At 37.0% G+C, this 22,615-nt stretch overlaps 1 protein-coding gene across 1 annotated transcript in view; it reads left to right on the forward strand.

The window, feature by feature from the left end:
• The first annotated feature begins 3,936 nt into the window (after positions 1-3,936).
• The window catches only part of COL1A1 (collagen type I alpha 1 chain), a 40,917-nt gene continuing 22,238 nt past the window's right edge, over positions 3,937-22,615 (forward strand). Inside the window, exons 1-25 of the mRNA XM_083378968.1 lie at positions 3,937-4,108; positions 6,283-6,474; positions 7,388-7,425; positions 7,553-7,588; positions 8,212-8,304; positions 8,400-8,474; positions 9,547-9,591; positions 10,765-10,818; positions 11,101-11,154; positions 11,817-11,870; positions 12,303-12,356; positions 13,230-13,283; positions 13,385-13,429; positions 14,737-14,790; positions 14,926-14,970; positions 15,219-15,272; positions 16,192-16,290; positions 16,532-16,576; positions 16,668-16,766; positions 17,701-17,754; positions 17,850-17,957; positions 18,796-18,849; positions 20,331-20,429; positions 22,221-22,274; positions 22,394-22,492. Coding sequence (XP_083235094.1) covers positions 4,027-4,108; positions 6,283-6,474; positions 7,388-7,425; positions 7,553-7,588; positions 8,212-8,304; positions 8,400-8,474; positions 9,547-9,591; positions 10,765-10,818; positions 11,101-11,154; positions 11,817-11,870; positions 12,303-12,356; positions 13,230-13,283; positions 13,385-13,429; positions 14,737-14,790; positions 14,926-14,970; positions 15,219-15,272; positions 16,192-16,290; positions 16,532-16,576; positions 16,668-16,766; positions 17,701-17,754; positions 17,850-17,957; positions 18,796-18,849; positions 20,331-20,429; positions 22,221-22,274; positions 22,394-22,492 — 1,740 coding nt within the window. The 5' untranslated portion in view covers positions 3,937-4,026. The remainder of the gene's footprint in view (positions 4,109-6,282; positions 6,475-7,387; positions 7,426-7,552; positions 7,589-8,211; positions 8,305-8,399; positions 8,475-9,546; positions 9,592-10,764; positions 10,819-11,100; positions 11,155-11,816; positions 11,871-12,302; positions 12,357-13,229; positions 13,284-13,384; positions 13,430-14,736; positions 14,791-14,925; positions 14,971-15,218; positions 15,273-16,191; positions 16,291-16,531; positions 16,577-16,667; positions 16,767-17,700; positions 17,755-17,849; positions 17,958-18,795; positions 18,850-20,330; positions 20,430-22,220; positions 22,275-22,393; positions 22,493-22,615) is intronic.

The raw sequence follows: 22,615 nt of genomic DNA on the forward strand, positions 1-22,615 counted from the left end.
GTGGATGGCGCTTCCAGAAGTCCATTCTGGGCCTGGGCAACAAAAAAATTTGCTACGGTTCTGCCGAAGTGGTGTGAACCGGTGGAATCCCACCCCTGCCTAGCATGTAGCATAAAAATCGTTCTGCTGTTGACCAGAGATCACCTGGACCAGACCCATGTCATGTCTCATCAAAATTTACACCCAAGGCATGGGATTGAGGTAACTTAATACTAAAAACTAAGTGATATCAGCACCTGTCAAAGTTGCTGTAAGACAGCACAGGAAGTGGGGGAACTACACAAGCAGTAGTCTTAGTTTATCCCTCAGACCTAATTGCACATACAAACACTTTATAAACTAACTCTGTGTTCACTGAAGGAGAATTAAATTAAAATGGCAATGCACTATAAGCCACATCCAAATTATGCTCAACTAATTATTCAGTTTATTATACAAAACATTATTATAAGTGGAGTTGAAAGGTATTTTTGGCATATATATATATATATATATATATATATATATATATATATATATATATATATATATATATATGTGTGTGTGTGTGTGTGTGTGTGTGTGTGTGTGTGTGTGTGTGTGTGTGTGTATGTATGTATCAGCAACATTTCCTAGTCCTTCTTATTCTTACCCAAATTCTCATTGAGTACAATGAAAAATGAAGCCTGATAAAGAAGTGGTATATGGTGAAAGTTTGGTGATTGTTTCTCCCTAACTTTGGGGAGGATACTCCAAACTTTGGGGACAATAATGAGAACAGAAGAGGACATTCTGTCCACGGGTACCAAACCACTTGAAAATGTAACAAAACTCCAACTACTAATCAATCTTTTGATTTGATTTGATTTCAAGATACAGTATGTAGCTTCTCATATTGTAACTATAAGCCTGGGCAGCTCATAAAAGAGTATTGTCCTATAATTTAAAAAAATACATTTATATTGTACCCATTAGCACACCAATAGCAAGTAGAGAGAATGGAGCTTGTAGTCCGGGATATGTTAAAGGTTATTATATTTAAAATGTATTCTCATTAGTAATCTGTTCTGAAATGAACTCTTCTACTGGAATTACACTTGTAGTTTGATCAAAATTTTAAAATGTGCTACATTTCTTTTTTGTGGGCTTTGTGATTTAAGTACTTCTTTGTGATTTAAGTATTTATTTTACATATAAGTCTTAATAATATTTAATATTTATTTTATTTTAGATATAGATCTTAATCTAAAATAGATTTTAGATATAGGTCTTAATAATATTTCTTAAATGTTATTGGCCATTCTGATTAGTAAGTCTCTGTTTTAGCTGTGATCTTCAGTTGGATTTTAGTGAGTTGTGTTCACTTTGATTTATATTATTATTTTGCATTGTGCATAGTTATAGGCACTGAAAAATAACACAACTGCTGTTGCTATGTATTCAGCTCAGTCAAGGCACTCTGATTAATATTATTGATGAAGCTCCATGTTCTATAGATCTCATTCAGCTTTTTAGTGTCCCTGATTTTTGGCATATTTGCCAGCTGAACATCGGTGTTCTCAGGGGCAGGCAAGGGAAAAGGGGCAAATGACAAAATGAACTATCATAGTGCTTGCATTGTGACATCACAATATATACCATTTTGTTGTCATGACTAGGGTCAAATGCCAACGTAGCTGAAGTTTTCATTAATTTATTTATTAAATGTATGTGCTACCTGACTTACAGCAAGTGTGGGGGAATTTTTGTTCCCCTCCTCTCAAAAAGTGAGTTTCAGACCACTTGGCATTCTAATGTTTTTTTGTTAAAAAGGTATGACTGGCAGACATTTATCATGTTTTAGGATAATAGTGACCGATGTCACAAACCCATCTTAAATCCTAAATATCTAAGGCAACATTTTTTTAAAAAAAATATATTTAGCAATCCACTTCGTCAGTCATACACTTTTTGCGTTTTTATTTCTTCATGGGAAGCTAACTCTCCTGATGTCTCTTATTCCAAAATGCTTTGTCTCAGGATGTCCCTCATTTAGAAGCTTTCTGACCCTCATTTTAGAGTCCAGGAGTTGAAAGGTATGGTTTACCATAGCTGGTAAAAATACACACACATTTAAACACACCCGTAATTGCAGCTTCTAAAAATGGTACTGTATCTTATGTGCTGTCGTTACAATGGTGCTTCTTTTTCCAACCAACGTGGCTCTTTGCGCTTTTGAACACTTATGGATCCTTGCCAATAACATTTTTTTCTTTTATTACTTAAAACGCAGTAGGAAGATGCCTTAAGGGTTTAAACAAAAAGCTGCAATGTGTCTAATAATAAATTGTAAAAAACGTATTCTTATATTTTGAAATGCTTGTTATTGTTACAATTTCCATTTAAATTTTTGCAGAAGAAATGATCAATAAAATAATGGAATGGGTGGGGAAAGTGAATTTTATCAATATTTAAGTCTCATCTCTGCTAATAAAATAATGGACTGTGTCATGAATAACATTTTATTTTCAATTAAAAAAACTTTAAATTTAAAGTACTTTAAAATGTGTTTATTCATGTTAAGTTCATATGCTGCAAGTCTATCCTGACCATACAAATCTTGACATTCTGACAGGGTTAATCTATATAATACTGTTTAGAGAAACAAAACAGATATGTAGATACCTCTCCATGTGTACATAGTTGCAATATTTAGAGGCTAAAGAACCAGAATATGGTAACGAAATGTTTCAGCTCAATGTATTGACTTAAATGAAAGTTCCCATTAAAATAATATTTATATCACAGTCTTTCCCAGATTTATGTACTACTGATTTCTAAAGAATTTCCAGGACAATGTGTTGAAGATAAGGTTCAAAAGTTTCTGTTGCAATCAGTAATAAGTAGAGGTATCTGGACTGTGAGCTTTGTGTGTGGAACAGTTCATACATGCAGTTCCCATCAGTAGGAATAAAGAAGTGGATAGAGACACATTGGTGGGTCAAAGAACTCAATACACACATTAGAGTCCTTCAGCACAGAAGAAGCTGCTAAATCATAGGAATATCTCATGATTTTGCCCTTCTATTTTTCTTTTTTATTAATAATTTTGCAATCTCTCCCCATTTCTTTAGGATGTTTTCTAAGCAGGAGAAACTGCAGTGGTACCTTTAAATCACTTTCCTTTTTTTCCACTGTTCGTACATTTATATCTATTTTTTTAAAAATTAAATAAGTTATTCCAACTCTCTGAAATGGAGAGAGAAATGGAGGAAGGCAAAAAAAATAATCATCCAAACTTAAGCAAATCATAGTAAGACCAACAGTAATGGATATTTAATGAAAGCTCCCATGATCTCTAAAAGTTTGCTTTGTTCATATTTTGAGAAGAAAAGCTATTTAGAAAGAAATGCATGCTTTGCTCTATATCACCCTCTGGTGCCCCACCTTCATAGATGCTTTATTAGATCATGCAGGAGTTCCAAATTCCAGCGTACAATTTTCTGTAACTGCATGCCTTTGGATATTCGATTTTTGTAACACTCTTCTTCTGAACTTTCCTGTAGCTCTTACTTTCCTAAGAAACTTGCCTTCCTTTTTCCTCTTCCTTTCCCCCATGTACATCCCCGCAGTTCATACCCTCTCTAGTCCACCCTCTTCTTGAAAAGCGCACTGCCAAATGAAAACTTCCACTAGTTTGGAAGTTAACATGGTCCATTCTTTTGAGACTGGATAAAAAGGGGCTTGGCTTGGCTTCTCAACTTTGTGGGAGTGGGTGCATGCATGTGTGTGTTGTGTGTGTGTCTGAGGGTAGACTGCATTTGCTGATTGGCTGAGAGGCTGGCCCAAAATCCAGCCCCCCCCCTTCAACACTCAGAAGCAAGCGAAGAAGGGATCCACCTCTAGGACATTGGACCATATAAAAAGGGAACCTAAAATCTTGACAGAGTCAGTAGGAAGTTTCTGCTGGGGTCTGGAGTGGAACTACATAAAGCAGACCGTCCCTGTATGACTGGACACTAAAGCAGAACCCAGGATACAAAGAGTCTTCATGTCTAATATTTAGACATGTTCAGCTTTGTGGATTCCCGGTTACTGCTTTTGATAGCAGCAACTGTTCTACTCACCAAAGGCCAAGATGAAGAAGATGGTATGTATGGTCCTTTAATCGACTTTCACTCTGATAGCCTTTGTCATCTGTTTTGCTGTAATTGAAATGCTTTTTATATCTGCTATAACTGAAAGGTAGAGAAATACATCTGGGCAAAGAAAGTACATGTATGTGATAATAAATTCTGAGACTGTTGTTGTTGTCAAGAGGGAAAGATCAGTACATCTCCTTGACCTTCCCGAAACTTTTAAGACTGCCTTGAATGCAGGGAAAGAACCTTTGAAAGACTGAAAAGAAAAATCGTTATTTCACCTATCTTCTTTTATATCCACGATAGTGCAGTATTTAATGGAGAACATGAACCTTTCGAAGAGCAAACATAAGCAGCTGCAGACAGCCTTAGGCATGGTAGGGGGGTTTTTTGGTCCCCCCCTTTTTTTTTCTTTGCCTTGGGGAAAAACAACAAGTTGGACCAATTCAAAGCCTTGCCCTGCCGTCTTGCCAAGTTCATTAAAGCAGAGTTTGGGAGAGGGAATGGGAGTGGCTGTCATCAGGGAGGGACAGGAAAGGGGTATTCAGCAAATGATGGAAAAGTCATTGGACAGTTGCTTAGAAAACTAAAGCATAAAGATTGTGAGCCACCGGAAATATAGAAAACAAGCCTGTTGTACTACCTTGCTGAAGAAACCTGCAGAAGCTATCACAAAACCATTTAGTGTGTGTGTATGTGTGCGTGGTGGGGGGAGGGCAGCTCCAAAATGATTCATAAGGAAAATGTTTCAGCAATCTATAAAGCACAAAAGTCTAGACATCATTTCACAGACAAAGCCTCTTGGACGACGAAGGTTTCAAGGGACTTACCGCCTCTAATCAAAAATATCCAGTAGTGCCATCTAGTGGCCATGAAGAAATTATCTTGCTTTTGGCTACCAAGCCATGCGAGGTAGCCTTTCAACTGGGTTGTGGGGGTGGCCTTGAAAGGAATCGACATCAATCAAAGTGAGACTCTTTCTGGAGTCAAGGATTAAATATGCCTTTTGAACACCACTCCTGCCCACTTTGGAAGGAAAGAAAATTGACATGCCTTAGCAGAGAACTTTGGTGACCTCAGATCTCAAATTGTGGATATTTTGCTGCCATCTTGTGGATAATTTGTAGTTTTATTGCATTGTTCAGGGAAATTTTATTTTCCTAAATCTCTGTGGACCATTTTCTCTTCTTGCTTTTTTAAAAAAGCATTTCCTAGAAACTGCTTACTTTCATCTTGTTATTTCTCATCCACTGGTGCAAAATGAAATAAATAATTTTCTGGTTTGGGGAGTCTGGCATTGAAACTATACACTCTTTTAAAAGGAAGTATTCAATTTTACAAGCACCTAGCTCTATATCAGGTATTCTAATTATGGTATTCTTATATATATATATATATATATATATATATATATATATATATATATATATATATATATATATATATATATATATATATATATATATATATATTTGAAATGACATGTATTAGAAAAAATATTTATTTTGGTTTACTCCTTTAATTAGTACTCTTGGCTTAGCTAGGTCTACTCTGTATAACATGCACAGAGCTAACAAAATATTTCATCCAAGTCCATTGCACCTGCCTTGTGGAAATTGCCCTGCATGGCTCTCACACACTACGCCTTCTCTCTGAAATTCCTTTGATTCAATTTCCCAAAAGCACACGTTACTGATAAGAAACCATTCCTTCCCATTCATGAATCATCTTTCGATTCAGACGCCATTTTTGTTTCTCTCTCTCTTCTTCCCCATCTCTTTCTCTTTTTTCCCCCCAAAAGATTATTAATTTATTTTTCCTTGCCTTGTGTTTGGTTTGGCTTCAGTGCCAGAATGCTGAGGTTACGCATTGGATTTAACAACTGGCTAGAGGTTTTGTTTAAATTCCAAAGCAACTGGAAAGAGTTACTGTGGAGTGAGCTCGCTTCCTGTGTCATAGAACTGTGCTTGATGAAAAGCAGATGAGGTTTAAAAAACCCCCACAGAGAATCAAGTCAGAACAGTGCAAGAAAAGAAAACAAATGCTGAGAAAAACACCAAAACACGTATGTGTTGTTCAAATGGCACTGTTCTTGAAATGTCTTCCATTTTGCTACCCTTGTTAGCCCTTGGCCCAAAGAACAGCTGTTCACATCTGTTTCTTTTATTGTCATCTTCTACAGTCGAACCTGGAAGCTGTACACACAATGGAAAAATCTACAAAGACAAAGCATATTGGAGGCCTGAAAAGTGTGTGTTGTGCCTGTGTGAACATGGTTACCCAGTATGTGATGTCATTGTGTGTTCAGATGTGTCAAAGTGCCCCAATGCTATAGTTTCTCCAGGCGAATGTTGTGCAGTTTGTCCTGGATCCGGTATGAGCTACAGTATATCTCCTTCTTATCTACTCTGTCATCCCATCCCATTTCTCTACTTTCTTCTGACAGCCCGAACTGTCACTCACACATTCTCATATACTCTGGTATTTATCCATTATTAGTCCATTTTAGTCAAAACCATTCACCATTTACTTGAAGTACTTACATTTACTTCCAATTATGTATCCACTTCCATCCTTCTTCGCTTGTAAAAAAAATAATCTAATTTTAAAAACTAATCAGCCATGCCTATATAAACCAATCATCTTTTAAGCATTCAGTTTTAACATTTATTTATCCAACAATCTGTTTGTCACCCATATAGTTACTTAATACTTAATACTGTGTTTTCATTTGAAATACTAATGGCAAATCATTCTTCTTTCCCAAGGCCACTTTCTGATCTCTTTCCATCTCAATCTATTCATTTGGATTTAATATAAATATTTATGAAAATCATTTGCAGGCAGGGAGAAAGCTGGCAAGAAAGATAACATCTATGGGTCTGGGCAAGATTTGAGAAAACTGAAGCTTGGCCAAGATGCTTTCAGGCTACCATATCAAAGCTTTATTGCATAGCAAAGTGGCATATCATGGAAAGGAAATTGAGTAGTACTGTATTTTTCTGAAATGTGTGCAATTTGAACTCTGGCTGGCATTATATATGATTATATGATATATCACATTTTCTAATTAGGCCAATGATCATAGGATTTTTAATGTTCTATTATCTTTTGAAATTAACTGCATTCATCCAGCAGAAGACTGTGAGTCTGATAAGCATGTTTAACACATAAACTTCATTATATTAAAAACCTCTCATGATAGACAGGAAAACATAGAAGCTTAAAAAAACAGTTAAACTGATCACAATTTCTGGTTCTTAATACTCTTATATTTTATATTCAAGATTCTATTCCTGCTTACCCAGAAGTCACCGGTGTAGAGGTAAATTAATTATTATTTTTCTTTTTTCTTTTTCTTTTTGCAATCCAAACTTCAGTTTTTTAGCTATATCATTTTTTTATTCATGTAGCATATGAATAATCACTTTTTTTTCCTTTTTATTTGGCAGGGTCCTAAAGGAGAACCAGGCCCCAAAGGAGACAGTGTAGGTATCTACAGGTTTGGCTGATTGTAGTTCAAATTTAAAGATAAAAACATAAAAGCCATGTTCAAAAGTATGACAAAACATTTTGTAATACTGCAATGTAATATGGGAGATAGGTAGTTTGGCCTATAATTGCTCATACACATTTGCTATATTTTTATGATTTGTATTACAAACACACACTACTCTGTCCCTAAAATCTTCAAAGTGAAACTAATTTATGGCAACATTGGTTGCACCTCATCCAATGGGAAGTATACTCCAGTTTCACTGACTTGCTATAACTTTCTAAAATAAAAATAAGATAAAGTGGCACAAAAATTAAAACCTCGTGACATTTTTAATATTTAACTTTAGATTTTTAAAAAATATACATGACTTTTACATGAGTTACAAAGGTTACTTTTACAGGGTTACTATTATTTAATATTTTTAAAAAATTCCCATCCCAGTTGTAGTCATCTTTTTTTTAAAAAAAAAAAGGTTTATGGGCAATGTTAATGTATCCTCCATCCAAATTTTGCAGAGCTGTAGGGAATTTTCAACAAGTTCTGATCTTGCCCATGAATGAGAATATACTTTCATAATAGCAACGTCTGACTTCTTGCTATATTTATTTTCAGGGAATTACAGGCCCCCGCGGCAGAGATGGCATCCCTGGACAACCTGGTCTTCCTGGACCTCCAGGCCCCCCTGGTCCCCTTGGCCTTGGCGGAGTAAGCAACATTAACTTGGTTATTCCATCTACTTATGTGGCATTCATGTTTAAGTACCTGTTCTCATGACCTCCTTTCACTCTTTCCTCTGCTAGAAGTTTGCTTCACAAATGTCTTACGGTTACGATGAAAAATCTGGTGGTGGTGGTCTTGCTGTTCCTGGTCCAATGGTAAGTTCTGGTGTCCTCCAATCTTTGGAGAAGATGCTAGTTGAGGGGGAAGGGATGACTGAGGAGGAGGAGGAGGAAGAAGAAGAAAAACATTGAAAGTTGCTAATCAACTTTAAGTTATATGGTATGAATAAGTTGACTCTTTTTAGTTCAATAATTATTAAGGCCAGAAGTTGAATCTATGGAGATATAGATACAGATATCCTCAGAAGAGTTCAGTGAAGAAGCAAAGGTTCACCTGTGGGGTTTATTTTGTAGGAAAAGGTACTGCAGAAAAGCAGTGGAATTAGACAGGAAATTCAAGTAATGGGTATTCACTCATTTAATAAAGGACCATAGTGACAGCATGTTTGATTTATAATAAAACTTTATACAACTAGCAGAGGCACTTTAGTTACAAAAAGCAGGTCATTGCGATCAGTGGGATTTAAGACCATAATGTTACAGTGGCTTCTTAAAGACTATAATTACATTGTCCTCTTAACTGAATGGAGAATTGCAGTTAAAGACAATAGCTTGAATTTAAGCTGTGATTATTATAGCTACATTTTTTGTAATAAAAAAAGTAATTGAAACAACCATGGCTTAAATCCATCCTTTAATATAGTTTTAAGTGAAGCAGAAATGTACAGCCTACTTTTAGCTTCTGAAAAGAAGAAAGCAATATTCATTTGTTTTGCTCAAGAGGGACTGATCCATTTTGCCTTATGCTTCACCTTAAGCAAAAGCTAATGGCAACTCACCCATCACTAGAGAGATTGCAAATTACATTTAACTGTTAACATAGCCATTATAAAATGCATTTTTGAAAATCAGTGTGGACGTTGAAACTGGGCCATGAGTTATGAAAAGACTGCTTAGAAAAGAATGAAGAAAGTTAATTTAGAAAATGATATACAAGGCCAGGCTTCCTTAACAAAACCATATATGGTTAATGAACATTTCAAAATGATCAAACAAGATCAGGGCAATAGGATGATTATATAGACTTCAAGAACATAGATATCCGAGTTGAAGGAGAAATTGTACAAATTCAGTTTAAGCTGACTATTTGTTTCTTGGTGATATTTAGGGTCCAGCTGGTCCCCGTGGTCTTCCCGGCCCCCCTGGTGCTCCTGTAAGTAAAAAGTCTTCCTTTTTAAGAATGAACTTTCTATAACAAAAATATGTAAATTTGGTACTATAGTCAAGGGGACTGTTTCAAAACCTTTTTATTCCTTCCTCTCTTTTCAAGAGCAGAGGCTTTGTAAAGGTGAGGACTGTCATGTTGCAGACAACAAGAATTTTATGCCTGCTCAGTTATTAATGAATATCAGCCACACATATTCAAAATTAGTACAAAATTTCTGCTTAAGTTGTGCAGAATACCATACAGAACTGGAGGGGAGTTTTGGGGGTTTTTTTAGAGCAAAGGTGTTAGTAGCAATTTTTTGTGGAAGGCCTACTGTTATTTACAATCTTTGCAGACAATCCAGAGTTGCAAACAAGTAAAGAAGACAAGTTACGTTCATTTCCCTCTATGATATTGGAGATGCCACCTTCCTTGTACAATTTTAAACTTAGAAATGCACAATATGCATTCATTCAGAGAACTAAACATAAAATCATTTGCTTTGCAGAACTTGCTTATTGTAGATAAATAAATAAACAAGGCTTTCTTAAATCCATTCCTTCTACACTAAATCTAATCCTAATATGATAGAGGATTTAATTCCTCTTTGATCTGCTCTATTTTCTCAAATTTTGGTGCTTTTTATTTGCTCCACAGTCAACCATTCAGCCTCAGTGATCTTTGGGTCAACATATCCCTAACAGAGATTTGCAGTCTATATTAGAATAATGAAAATGGAGCATAGAGAAATTCAGTAAATTAACAGCGTGGGAAAATAGTCAGCTTCACAGATGAAAGGAATTGTTTCATGCCTAGCCAACTGCAGGACTAAAGATAGGAAGGCAGCAGTCAGGAACGGAAAGGAAAGGTCCACGGCTGAAAGTGTCTATGGAGATGCTCAGTCATCCAGGTCATGTTGTCCCAAAGGTGCTTTTCAAAAGGCAGTTGGGCTTCCTTTGTTTTTTTCCTTGAAGATGTTTTGCTTTTCATCCAAGAAGCTGAAGAAACATCTTCAAGGGGAAAAAAAAACAAAGAAAGACCAGTTGCCTTTTGAAAAAGCATATTTGGGATATGGCAGAAAATGTTTAGGTATCCTCAATAATGCAGCCCAGAACAAATAGGGGCGCTCTTTGGAATGGCTTTCTTTTTAACATATATGCCCCTCTTTTAAACTTCCAGGGCCCCCAAGGTTTCCAAGGGCCCCCCGGTGAGCCTGGAGAGCCTGGTTCTTCTGTAAGTATTGCTTGATCTTCTTTTGCCTTTGGGGAGCGGATGGGGGAAACTATTATGATTATGGCCAGCCAGAACAGTCTTCACTTTTTTTTTCCCTTGCAGTTGTCTTTTTAAAATTTATTTTTTATTACCTAGAATAGTCTTTGAACGTAAACATGCTACAGAAAGGCTTCTGTCCAAGTCTCTGTTCTTTAAGATATATCAGCAAGGTTGTAAATAGGAGCACAGATGTATTAATTCTAATTCTAATGCCTTTGTTTTTTTCCTCAATAAATTATCTAGGGTCCAATGGGTCCTCGTGGTCCAGCTGGTCCACCTGGCAAGAATGGAGATGATGTGAGTGACTATATCATTCTTTGCTTGGGGGGGAAACCACCCATTTCTTTCACTAATTATCCACAGATAGAATGTGCACCTTCCAAGCAAATCTGACAAACATAAAGGCTTCTCTGAATCTACAAGTTTGAGGGAACTGATTCATGGTGTATCAGTCCTGTCTTGTCTTCTAAAAAAATGCAGGTCTAGCAGTAGAAAACGAGCAAAAATGAGTTGGAGGGTCTAAACTTTCTCTCACTCTCTTTGGTCCTCCTATTATGCATTGCAGTGAATGGCAGATCTCCAATTTTACTACATCCTTGATCTTGCCATTACTTTTATATTAACACCCCCCCCAAAAAAAAATACACTATTAAACCATCCAAAGGGCCGTCTAATATGCTAATTCCTCAATTGGTATTTGTGGAGTCCAAGTAACTTAACAAGCTAGAACTTCTTAATTAGTGCACATTTTTTTTTCCTTTCAACTTTCTGTTTGCATTGTCAAGATCAGAGATCTCAGACTTCAAGCCATAACTTCTTATTGGCTTCTGCAAATCTTAAAGATCTCTTTTGCAGATGAGAGAATTAAGGTCCTTTTAAAAAAAACACAACTCTCTGATTTCTTAATTATCACTGTTTTAGCACTAGCTTAGTTTTTTTCCCCTTTTTCTTTCTCCAAGGGTGAAGCTGGAAAACCTGGCCGTGCTGGTGAGCGTGGTCCTCCTGGCCCACAGGTAAGATGTCTTGTCCGTAGATGAAGGCGGGAATGATGGGTTAGTTATCCAGAAATTGTTTTGTCCTGATGAATCATATATTGTCCAACTGCTCAAACACAAACCTATTTTTGATCATAAAAAGGATAAAACAAAGCTTTAATAATGAAATGGGTTGTGGAAAAAAATGGAATCTCACATGTATGTATCAGGACAATTGAAAGACTCGGTTTGGGAAGATAAGTTCACGTATTGAAATCTCCACTTTGCTAGCAAAGTTTGATTTCTAAATAAGAAAAAAAATCCCTTTTTTCAGTTCATTGTCATAGATAAGTGTAATTGTAGCAGGCTAGTCTTGAAATAGAGACCTGACCATGGCCACATGATGAAAAGTGAATCGTCATAATTCTTTCCTTTCTTTGTTCTCAAAAATGTCTTGCTTATTTCTTTCAGGGTGCCCGTGGCCTTCCTGGAACTGCTGGCCTCCCAGGCATGAAGGGACACAGAGTAAGCATGCTTCAATCCTTCAACATTCGGCATAGTTCACAAATTCTACAATTCAAAGTCTGCCAAAGCTAAATTACAACTTAGATTGTGTATGCATGTCTTCTGAAGATTTTTAGGAATTGCACTTTTCAAAATGTTTATAGTGTTTGTAGTCATTGCCAGAAAGCATTTATTCCATCATTCCTGGCATTCATCATGGCCACAAATATAGACCACATAGTCAAGTGAATTTAGGTATATACTGTATAAGTAGACAAGTAGACAAGTCCATTAAACAGATTCTTTAAAAAAGTACCTAGCTAGTTTCTAAAAATTGGACATTGTATATCTTTCTGGTTCCTAAGAATTCATCCATCCTGGGACTCACATTACCCAAAGTCACTTAGCATTTAGTTCCTATAACTCATTTAAATGATGTTTCTAATATAATATAGATAGTTCTTGACTTATGACCACAATTGAACCCAAAATAGTTGTTGCTAAGGGAAACATTTGTTAAGTGAATTTTACTCAATTTTATGACCTTTCTTGCCATAGTCATTAAGTGAATCACTGCAGTTTTTAAGTTACTAACACGGTTGTTAAGTGAATCTGGCTTCCCCATTAACTTTGCTTGTAAGAAGGTTGCAAACGGTGATCATATAACACATGGACATTGCAACCATCATAAATATGAGTCAGTTGCCAAGCAACTGAATTTTGATGACATGACCATGGGGATGCTACATTGGTCATAAGTGTAAAAAAGTCATAAGTCACTTTTTTCAGTGCCATTCTAACTTTGAACATTTTGTTTTGTTTCCTAATCTCTCTCTTCTTCATCCTTCTTATTATCTATTAATAATAAATACACACTATCCCCATCATATTTAGGGATTCAGTGGTCTTGATGGTGCTAAAGGTGATGCTGGTCCTGCAGGCCCTAAGGTAGGCGTTCATTTTAAGTACATGCCTTTATTTGATACAAAATTCCACCTCCATCCATTTTAACAGCTGGTATTGATATTTCTTCTTTTCTTCCCTTCTAGGGTGAACCTGGCAGCCCTGGTGAAAATGGTGCTCCCGGACAAGTAGTGAGTATATATTTTCACCATTCTTTGATCCATTTCTCTAAGAAATATAGTCTATATACCAATAGAGTAATTTACATGAACAAATCTGCCATGGAGAAAGAGAATTCTAATTGTATCGTGGTACTTTGATACAATGCATATCGTGCAAATTGCTTGTCTGGGGCAAAATCTATAAGAAATATCAAGACTGTCTGTTGAAACCCCAGAAAACTGATTACCCATTGTAGTAGGAAGGTGATCTTTACAGAGATGTACAGTAATTGTTACTTAAGCAAAAGGTTCTGAAACATTTTTTAAGTCCAGCTTAGTGGGATAAAATTCAGAAGTGACTCAGGCAATTCCTAATTTACTGGGGTTTAAGAAGGAGGAGAGAGATAGCATAATCAAACTTGGAAGATTCAAGGTACATGCCATCTCAGTGTAAGTAGTTTTAGCCTTCATGTGGAGTTGATTTCCTGGTCTGGCCTACCTAGTGGCACTGACACCCAAACAGAGAAGACAATAGTGGAATAGAAAGTATTATGAGAATTATGCAGCTACCATATTTAAAGATGTCCAGTGTAACATTTTTGTAAACTCTGGCCAAAGGGTGCCCAATAAAATCAGATAATCTATTTCCACAGTATTATTAACAGAAGACAAACCTGAAACACCATGCAGAAGTCATTTCTAAATTCAACCTTAACTGAGCCTTGTTTATAAAGGAAAACACTTGATAATAAGAATACAAGGGACTGTCAAGTAGGAAGAATGCTAAATTTTTAACAGAACTCCATATTAGTAGTACTTGAATAAGGCAAATTTTAATGGACTCTACGATGCCATTCCATTTGCTTTTAAATATATTTATAAGCAGATCCATACCACATAGTGAGAAAAAAAGGATCACATCGTATATCTGGGAAAAGACAGGTCTTAAAAATTAATGTTAAATCCTAGACGTAGGACAGTATAATTCCAATAGCTCTCTAAAACCCCTATGGCTTCCCAATAAAAGAGTGAACTCCTAAAACTGACTTAAGACATGACACTTTTAGAAGAATACAGTAGATTGATGTTTCTCTTAGTAATTTTAAGATGAATGGACTTCAAGTCCCAGAATTCACCAGCTAGCCGTGTTGGCTGAGGAGCTGGAGTCTATGCATCTTAAAGTTGCTAAGATTGAGAAACTTGATCTTTTGGGAAGAATATGATAAATGCTAGATATAATTAAAATTAATGGAAAGGATAAAGGTATAAGAATGAGATCTAGATGAAAGTAACTACTTTTAACTAATCTTTTTTTCCCCTTGTTTCTTTCCAATTAGGGCCCACGTGGTCTTCCCGGTGAGAGAGGACGTCCAGGTCCTGCTGGTCCAGCTGTAAGTGCATTCCTCTGAACTTTTAAATTGCTACGTATTCATGGTATTTTATGGGCTCAATTCAAGTATCCTCTTTCAGACCTTATGTGATTTTGCAGGTAATTCAAATGCCCTTTCCCCTCTTTTGCATTACAGGGTGCTCGTGGTAATGATGGTGCTGCTGGAGCTGCCGGTCCCACAGTAAGTATCTCTCTCATTTGCCTCTCCCTTAGGAAGTCTTTATATTGCATGATCTTCTAAGTTTTCTGACCTGAATGAGGATATTCTTTTTTTTTCTTTTCTAGAGAGTTTGCCTTGACTCTGTTTTTTCTTTTCCTTATTTCAAAGGCCAGAATTAATGCAGATCTAGCAGTATTAAAGAACTATTTATTAGGGACAGTATGAAAATGCTCTATAATCAACTCTTAATTTCTTCCTTTTTTTAACAGGGTCCCACTGGTCCAGCTGGTCCTCCCGGATTCCCTGGTCCCGCTGGTCCTAAGGTAAAGATGATTATTATTGTTTTTGTTATTACTGAATTTATTTTCTGCCCATCTCCTGGTTCAGGGTGACTCTGAATGGTTTTGAAAGATGACTGACTAGCTTGCCATTGCAATGTATTTGTGTTATGAAAGTACTAAAACCATTCAATTTGGCTGCCAATTTTTTAGTTTTTCTCTTTTTTTAAGAAAGACAATAAATAAAGATTGGGAGAGATGTATCTCAGATTTCTTTATCAATGAAGGCATCAACCTCTACCATACCTTACTCTTTCTTAGCAAGTGGGCCTCAAAGCATTCCTTGGAGGAAAAATATATGGACAGAAATGATATGCCTGGCTTGAAAAAGTTCCTGCTTTAAGCTCCCTCCGTTCTAGTTTGCTAAAATGCTGAGAAGCCTCAAGAGTTCCTTGTTTAGGAATCGGGGGGGGGGGGGGGAATAAATGTAAGTCCAGGTTTAGATGCAGAAAAGGGATTGCTGGCTTAAGCAAAGATAAGGCTTAGGGGGCAAATGTGAGAAGCTGGCATTATTATGTCTTATTTCAGTATTTTCCATAAGAAGGAAAGAGCTGCATAATCAAGCTTTAAATATTAGTTGAATAATGTAAAATAAAAGCATCTGAAAAGTAGCAACAACGTTCAACAATGTAAGAATAAATTTTAAATTTTATATAGAGGCCTCCATTACGTAGAACAGGCCCTGAGAGTCTGAAATGTGTGTGTCAAGAGTAAGGCCTGATAGGATGGGATTGGGAGGACATGAATTCTGATTAACTAGGATAGTGTTATAATACAACAGAGTAGGAGATGAAATTGTCTTGGAAAGACTAATCATGATGCAGTGGGGTTGACTAGGGAGAAAGATGTGCATCAACTCAGGGAGGCCTGCATACTTATAAATCTCCACTTTCTTCTTGCACAGGGTGAAACTGGCCCTCAAGGTGCTCGCGGTGGTGAAGGCCCACAAGGTGCTCGTGGTGAGCCTGGCCCAGCTGGTCCTGCTGGCGCTGCTGGCCCTGCTGTAAGAATTTCCTCTTTTTTCCCATGCTTCTGATTCGTTAAAAAATGTTTCACTTCTTAATTTTAATAGAACTCTTAAATGCATGTATTCACTTATTTCTCGGGCAGGGCTTCAGTGTTCTCAAGATTAATGGTGAAAGTTATGACATGGTGTGCCAGCCTAGGAGACAGAAGACGTGACTTATACATTCAATGAACTAATATAATAATAATTTGTATTTCCCCCCCCCCCTCTGATTTAGGGAAATCCTGGTACTGATGGCCAACCCGGTGCCAAAGGTTCACCTGTAAGTATCTTCTAATCCCAAGAACTCTCTTCATTTTTGTTATTGTCTTCATTTTGCCACTGCTCTAAACCTCTCTGGTTTCCTCTTCTAGGGCGCTCCTGGTATTTCTGGTGCTCCTGGTTTCCCCGGTGCTCGTGGAGCAGCTGGACCTCAGGGTCCCTCTGGTGCTCCTGGTCCCAAGGGTAATAGTGTAAGTGCCACCCAATTGCTCTTCACCTTTAGTCTTATCAACTGTCAATTGGTGTCACCTGAATATTTTGAATTATATATTGGCTAGTAATGAGAATTAGAGGGCACCAGGTGGGACCATGTGGATTTCAGATGCCTCTGTTTTTAAGACTATTGTACAGATTAACATCTAGATCCCCCAGGTAGCTATTCTGTGATAAGTGGGTGGTAGAGCAGCATAATAATGTAAATCCCAACTTCTTTAGCCACTAAAAGAGATAGAGAATCCATTCTACCATATCATTACTCAATCAGGATATATATATATATATATTTAATGTTCTGTTAGCAAAGCCTCTCTGTCATGGGCTTTATATTACAATACTTAAATTCATGTAACCAGTTATCCAGAAATGAACTTTGATGAAGATAGAAGAGAATATTTTTCTGGATGGAACACCAGCTTTCTTGATTTGGCACCAGATCCCACCACCCTTTCCAGCAAACATTGGCTTTTGACATTTTAAAATGTGCAATACTTCAGAATAAATGGATTTGTTGACCAGATGGGATAGTTATAAAAACATGCAATACGATGGTATGGAAATGTGAGCTTTGAAGATAACCATTCCAAAAGTATTGACCAAAGTTTTATTGCTCACAAATCCCACAACTTTCTTGTACTCATATGATACTTACGTATATTAGCTGAAGCATGCTGGAAATTATCTTAACAGATCTCTTTCCCCTAGTTCTATTCCCCACTACCAATTTTTTTATAAACATTTTCCAGCAGTTTTCCCTGTTTTGTATAATAATACAAATTAATAAATACTTAATATTGCCTTTTTCTATTGCAAGATATAGAATAAGACAAATCTACTGCTGAATTTTTGCACTGAGTGAGATATATTCAGTATCTCATGTATGTTTTTGTCTTTTCTTAATAACTTTAGGGTGAACCTGGTGCTCCTGGAAACAAAGGAGATGCTGGAGCTAAAGGTGAAGCTGTAAGTATTGCACCTAAATGCATTTGTAATTTTATTTCTCTTGATTTTATTTCACCTCTCCCACAAACTTACCTCTATCCTTCACTATCTTCTAGGGCCCTGCTGGTGTCCAAGGCCCCCCTGGTCCACCTGGTGAAGAAGGCAAGAGAGGATCCCGTGGTGAGCCAGGACCTGCTGGATTGCCTGGACCTGCTGGTGAACGTGTATGTAACAATGTTTGTTGTTTGTTAAAACTTTGGATACCGAGATCCATTTAGACCAACATGTGCAGAAGGACACGTCTGCCTTACAGGTTCATAATATTTAGTTAGTTTGGTTGAGAATTGCTAAGCTCAGTGCTTTTTTTGTAAAAGAAAAAGGTGCCGGAACTCACACATGTCATACAACTCGCCTTGCCTATCCTACAAGGTTCCATCCAAAAAAGGTGCCGGAACTCCGTTCTGAGCGTTCTATGAGAAAAAAAGCCCTGGCTAAGCTAAATTACAAGAGAAATGAAGCAGGCCAGTGTGAAGATTTAGCTAATTTTAATAAGTCAGAGGAATGTTCTGCTGAGGAAAAGCCATCCATAAAACAATGTGTGTCGCAACATTTCAAAGGAAACTAAATTAAAATAGGGCATTACTATTTCCTCTGGTAATATCTTAGGAGAGATTAAGCTTTCTGTTCTACATGACAGTGGCTTTTTATAGCCTGTCCTTTATTTGCAAGACATATGTGTTAATTTAAGGCAAGAGGCAAAATGACAAATGGGTACTTTTGACTCTTAAGCAGGGAACTGAATTATAATTCTGGAGAAAAGGATTTTATCCTGAAACTGAATTTGGCATTTAGTGATAATTCTGCCTTTCAGCTTTTCATTCTTTCTAGTAGAATGCTGGTTATTAGAGCTGTAGCGATTGTCCTTATCTAGTCACAGAAAAATAAAATTAATGACTTTATATTGGCATTTTTAGAAGACAGATCTCCTTTTAGGTTATTTGGCAGCAATAATGTTTTCCTTAATCAATAAGCAATAATAATTATCTTAATCCTGTGTCACAGGGTGCTCCTGGAAGCCGTGGTTTCCCTGGTTCTGATGGCATTGCTGGTCCCAAGGTAGGTCCAGACTTATATTTTTATTTATTTACCATCCATCCATCTATCTATGTCTGTCTGTCTGTCTGTCTGTCTGTCTGTCTGTCTGTCTGTCTGTCTGTCTGTCTGTCTATCTATCTATCTATCTATCTATCTATCTATCTATATCTATCTTCTATCATCTATCTATCTTAATGGTTGTGTATTTTTTTATGTCTAGAGCTGATTATCAAAACACAACCTTTTATTATTTTTGCCCTGCCCTTCCAAGATGTATAGGCTAGCAAAAGAGAAGCCACATCTAAAACAATAATAATTTATTTAGAAGTACCAATGTATAAGTATCCACATTTGTGGCTGCTCCACCTTACTCCCATTACTGAAGCAATGTGCTCAAGATCATGTTCAGTGAGTTTGTGACATACAGAAACTCAGATATCATGGTTCTTATTGCCTAGGAAACAGGAAAAATGAAAGTCTTCCTTGCCACATCCTTTTTATAGCATTTCAATTTTGTCTGAAGGAGTTGAATAGTATTGTGAGGATTTATAAGAGCTAAGAAGGATGGGTAGTTTCCCCCCCAAAAAAAAAATTACAGGGCCACCCATCTCACAAAAAAGTCTCTCTGGGTGGCATGGAAGAAGATGGTAAAATGTTAATATATGAAAGGCAATTATTATTTTAAAATGTTTAGAATAAAAAGCACAAGGCTAAGAGAAAACAGCAGATGTTAAAAACAAAGGAATCACTTTACTATCTCACCTATCCCCTCAGCCCCCCAAATCTGATGGCATAATCAGATTTTGAGGCAATTCAGTAGGGATGGGGCCAACTTCACTTAACTAAAAATAGGAAAGTTTATTCCTATGAAAGGTATTAGAGTCTGTTTTGCAAATCTCCATGGTCCTTGTTCTTAGTAGGACTGCTAGCACCTGTTATCACACCTAGTTCTTGTCTAATAGTCCTGGGCACTCTACTATCTTTCCTGGGCCCCAGAGAATATTGCAAATAAGATTCCTACTCTTCCATACATTTTGTTTCAATGAAATCTCCAGGGACTTTCTTGTGCTTTTTCTAATAATCAGATCCTGCCTGGAAGAGAGTTTCAAACTCTCTTTTCATTTCTTTCATGCTTTCTCCTCCCTGTCCATATTGCTTTCTTCTGTCTCAAGTTCACATTAGAATTCCCTAAGTACATGTCAGGTGATGGATTTCAAACATATGCATGTTTGTTTGCCAAAACTACAGGCTGTGTTACACTTCTTGCTCGGAGCTTTGGACTTTGGGCATAGTCTTGAGATATGCTTTGTGTCAGAATCTGTTTTCACAAATGTGTACAATATCTGCAGCTGAAGCCATCCATTGCCACACCAAGTATATCCTCCTTAGACACACTGTTCATAGTCTTAATGTCACACAGAGGCCCCTCAAACTGGGGAGAAATGAAAAGCTAGGATTTACCTTCTCTTAGTAGCTTTTCTTGATGCCTTTCCTTCTTCTAGGGCCCTCCTGGTGAACGTGGTGCTCCCGGCCCTGCTGGACCTAAAGGATCTCCTGGTGAAGCTGGACGTTCTGGTGAGCCTGGTCTTCCTGGAGCCAAGGTAAGCAAATAGCAAGCTTTGGTCAGAAGAGGGGAGCAGATGGGAAATATTCACATACTGCCCATTGGCTCCTGGACCGTGGGGAATGGGACGCATTCTACCACCCCTGTCCACCCTTGTGCAGCATTTAGGCCCCACAGTAACAAAGCACATTGATATATAACCTAGTTTTCTCTTTACTATATTAAACACTCTCATAAACAGTACTCCATAATTTTACCATATGCAAAATAATCCACTTCCCCCAACTAAGAGAATTAGTAGAAAGGTTATTTTTTTACTCATTCACTCATATTTCAATTCACTCATGGGATAATGAAGCAGAGAAATAAATAGGACTAGGTTAAAAGGAATTAAGTTCCTTGCAGTAGTTTTATTGCTCTTTCTTAGTTATGTTTCTGAGAATAGGTGAATTGGAACAAATACTTTCACTCTTCAAAATGGAGGCAATGCTAATCGTTTTGGATTGGTGTTTGATATAATCATTACTAGACTGGCCATTTAGCATTATGATATGAATGTATTTCCCAGGTGTGATTTTGTTGGCTGGGGAAAAGAAAAAGAAAATCAAAGCTATAAAATAATCAGCAATGAAACAGCAGTGAAAGGACACTGTGAATAACACTAAAAAATATCCTTTTTCACAATCCTATTTTTTCCAGGAGAGATAAACTTTAATGTAAAAAAGATTATAGAGTCAAATATACCAGCTGCAATTTGAATTTAGGACTTAGAAATCATATTCAGTTGCTATACCAATGGTTTACATTAAGCTCTTAAATTCTGTTATGGTGAATGAACTGATTCCTAGCTGTCACTTCAGGACAAAATTGTCACTGTAACTTCTTTCTATTGAATGTTGTCCCCATTTCACTGGGAAATGTTTTAGGATATTATTAGCACTATCATCATGCCCTCTTAGGATACCCTTATCCTAATCAAGTTCATGTATTAATCCATTCCAACTAACATAAAACCTTAAAACAACAATTAGTATTAAAAATACTAAGATAAACCAATGATGCTTTCCCATTTGGTTGTTTTTTTTAAAAAAAGGACTCTTCATCATTGATCAAAACATTGCTGATTTGGATGACCATGGATTAAATTTATTGATCATTCAAATGACTGCACAGCTGAATTTGGTTGAAAGGAAGCAAGAGACAAACATGGTCAAAACACAATTGAACACAAAAGCTGCAGATGAATTTAAGGAATTTAAGTACAGGACATATTTCTTCCACAGAAGAAATGCCCAGTCAGGGAGTCTTAAAAAATGCAGCCTCTATGTTTGTCTGTTTTAAAACAGAAAACAGGGATTTTAAAGTGCTTAACAGGTACTTTTATTGCCTTAAAGTATATGGTGTTTTGTCCAACTTGTGCGATTTAAGAGTTTTAGCTCACTATCTTTATATCTGTACCCTAAAAATTAGACGGTGCAGTGTCATAGATTGCAGAGGCAAAGATAGGAGAGTTATTGTTTCCCCATCTGTCAGGCCCAAAGCTCTAAAATGACATATGACAATTCTTCCAAGATGGCTTCTGTATTGTTATCTGCTCCTATAGACAAAATCTTATCAAAATGAAAATTCTACTGTTTGCATCTACAATATACTTTGTGAACTATTAGAAAGGACTGTTTTCACCGTCTCCCATGTGATATGTGGGCTGAGTTAACTCTTATTCCTCTGGAATGTAGCCCCTCTCCCATAGGGATCCATCTCCTCATTACCTCCCATCACACCATCTTTCCCAATTCACACATTTTCTTCCTTTTTTTTTCTTTTCTAGGGTCTGACTGGTAGTCCTGGCAGTCCTGGCCCTGATGGCAAAACTGGACCTGCTGTAAGTGTTGAGAGAGCTTACTGGGATTGGCTCCTACATTTTGAAAAAAAAGAAAAACATCTTTTTAAAAAAAACCAAAAAAACCCAAAAATGGGCTTATTGTTTCCTTTCCCTTGTAGGGACCTGCTGGTCAAGATGGTCGCCCTGGACCTGCAGGTCCACCTGGTGCAAGAGGTCAAGCTGGTGTGATGGGATTCCCTGGACCTAAAGGCTCTGCTGTAAGTAGCACTTCCTGAATGACATGTTCTATGGGTAAGATACCCATACTCCCTCAAATGACCACCCTACGTGAAAAAGCTATGACCTCAGAACGGCAGCTTTTAATTCTTTAAGGAGCAACC

Source organism: Vipera ursinii (genome assembly GCF_947247035.1).
Source record: "Vipera ursinii genome assembly, chromosome: Z".
NCBI lineage: Eukaryota > Metazoa > Chordata > Lepidosauria > Squamata > Viperidae > Vipera > Vipera ursinii.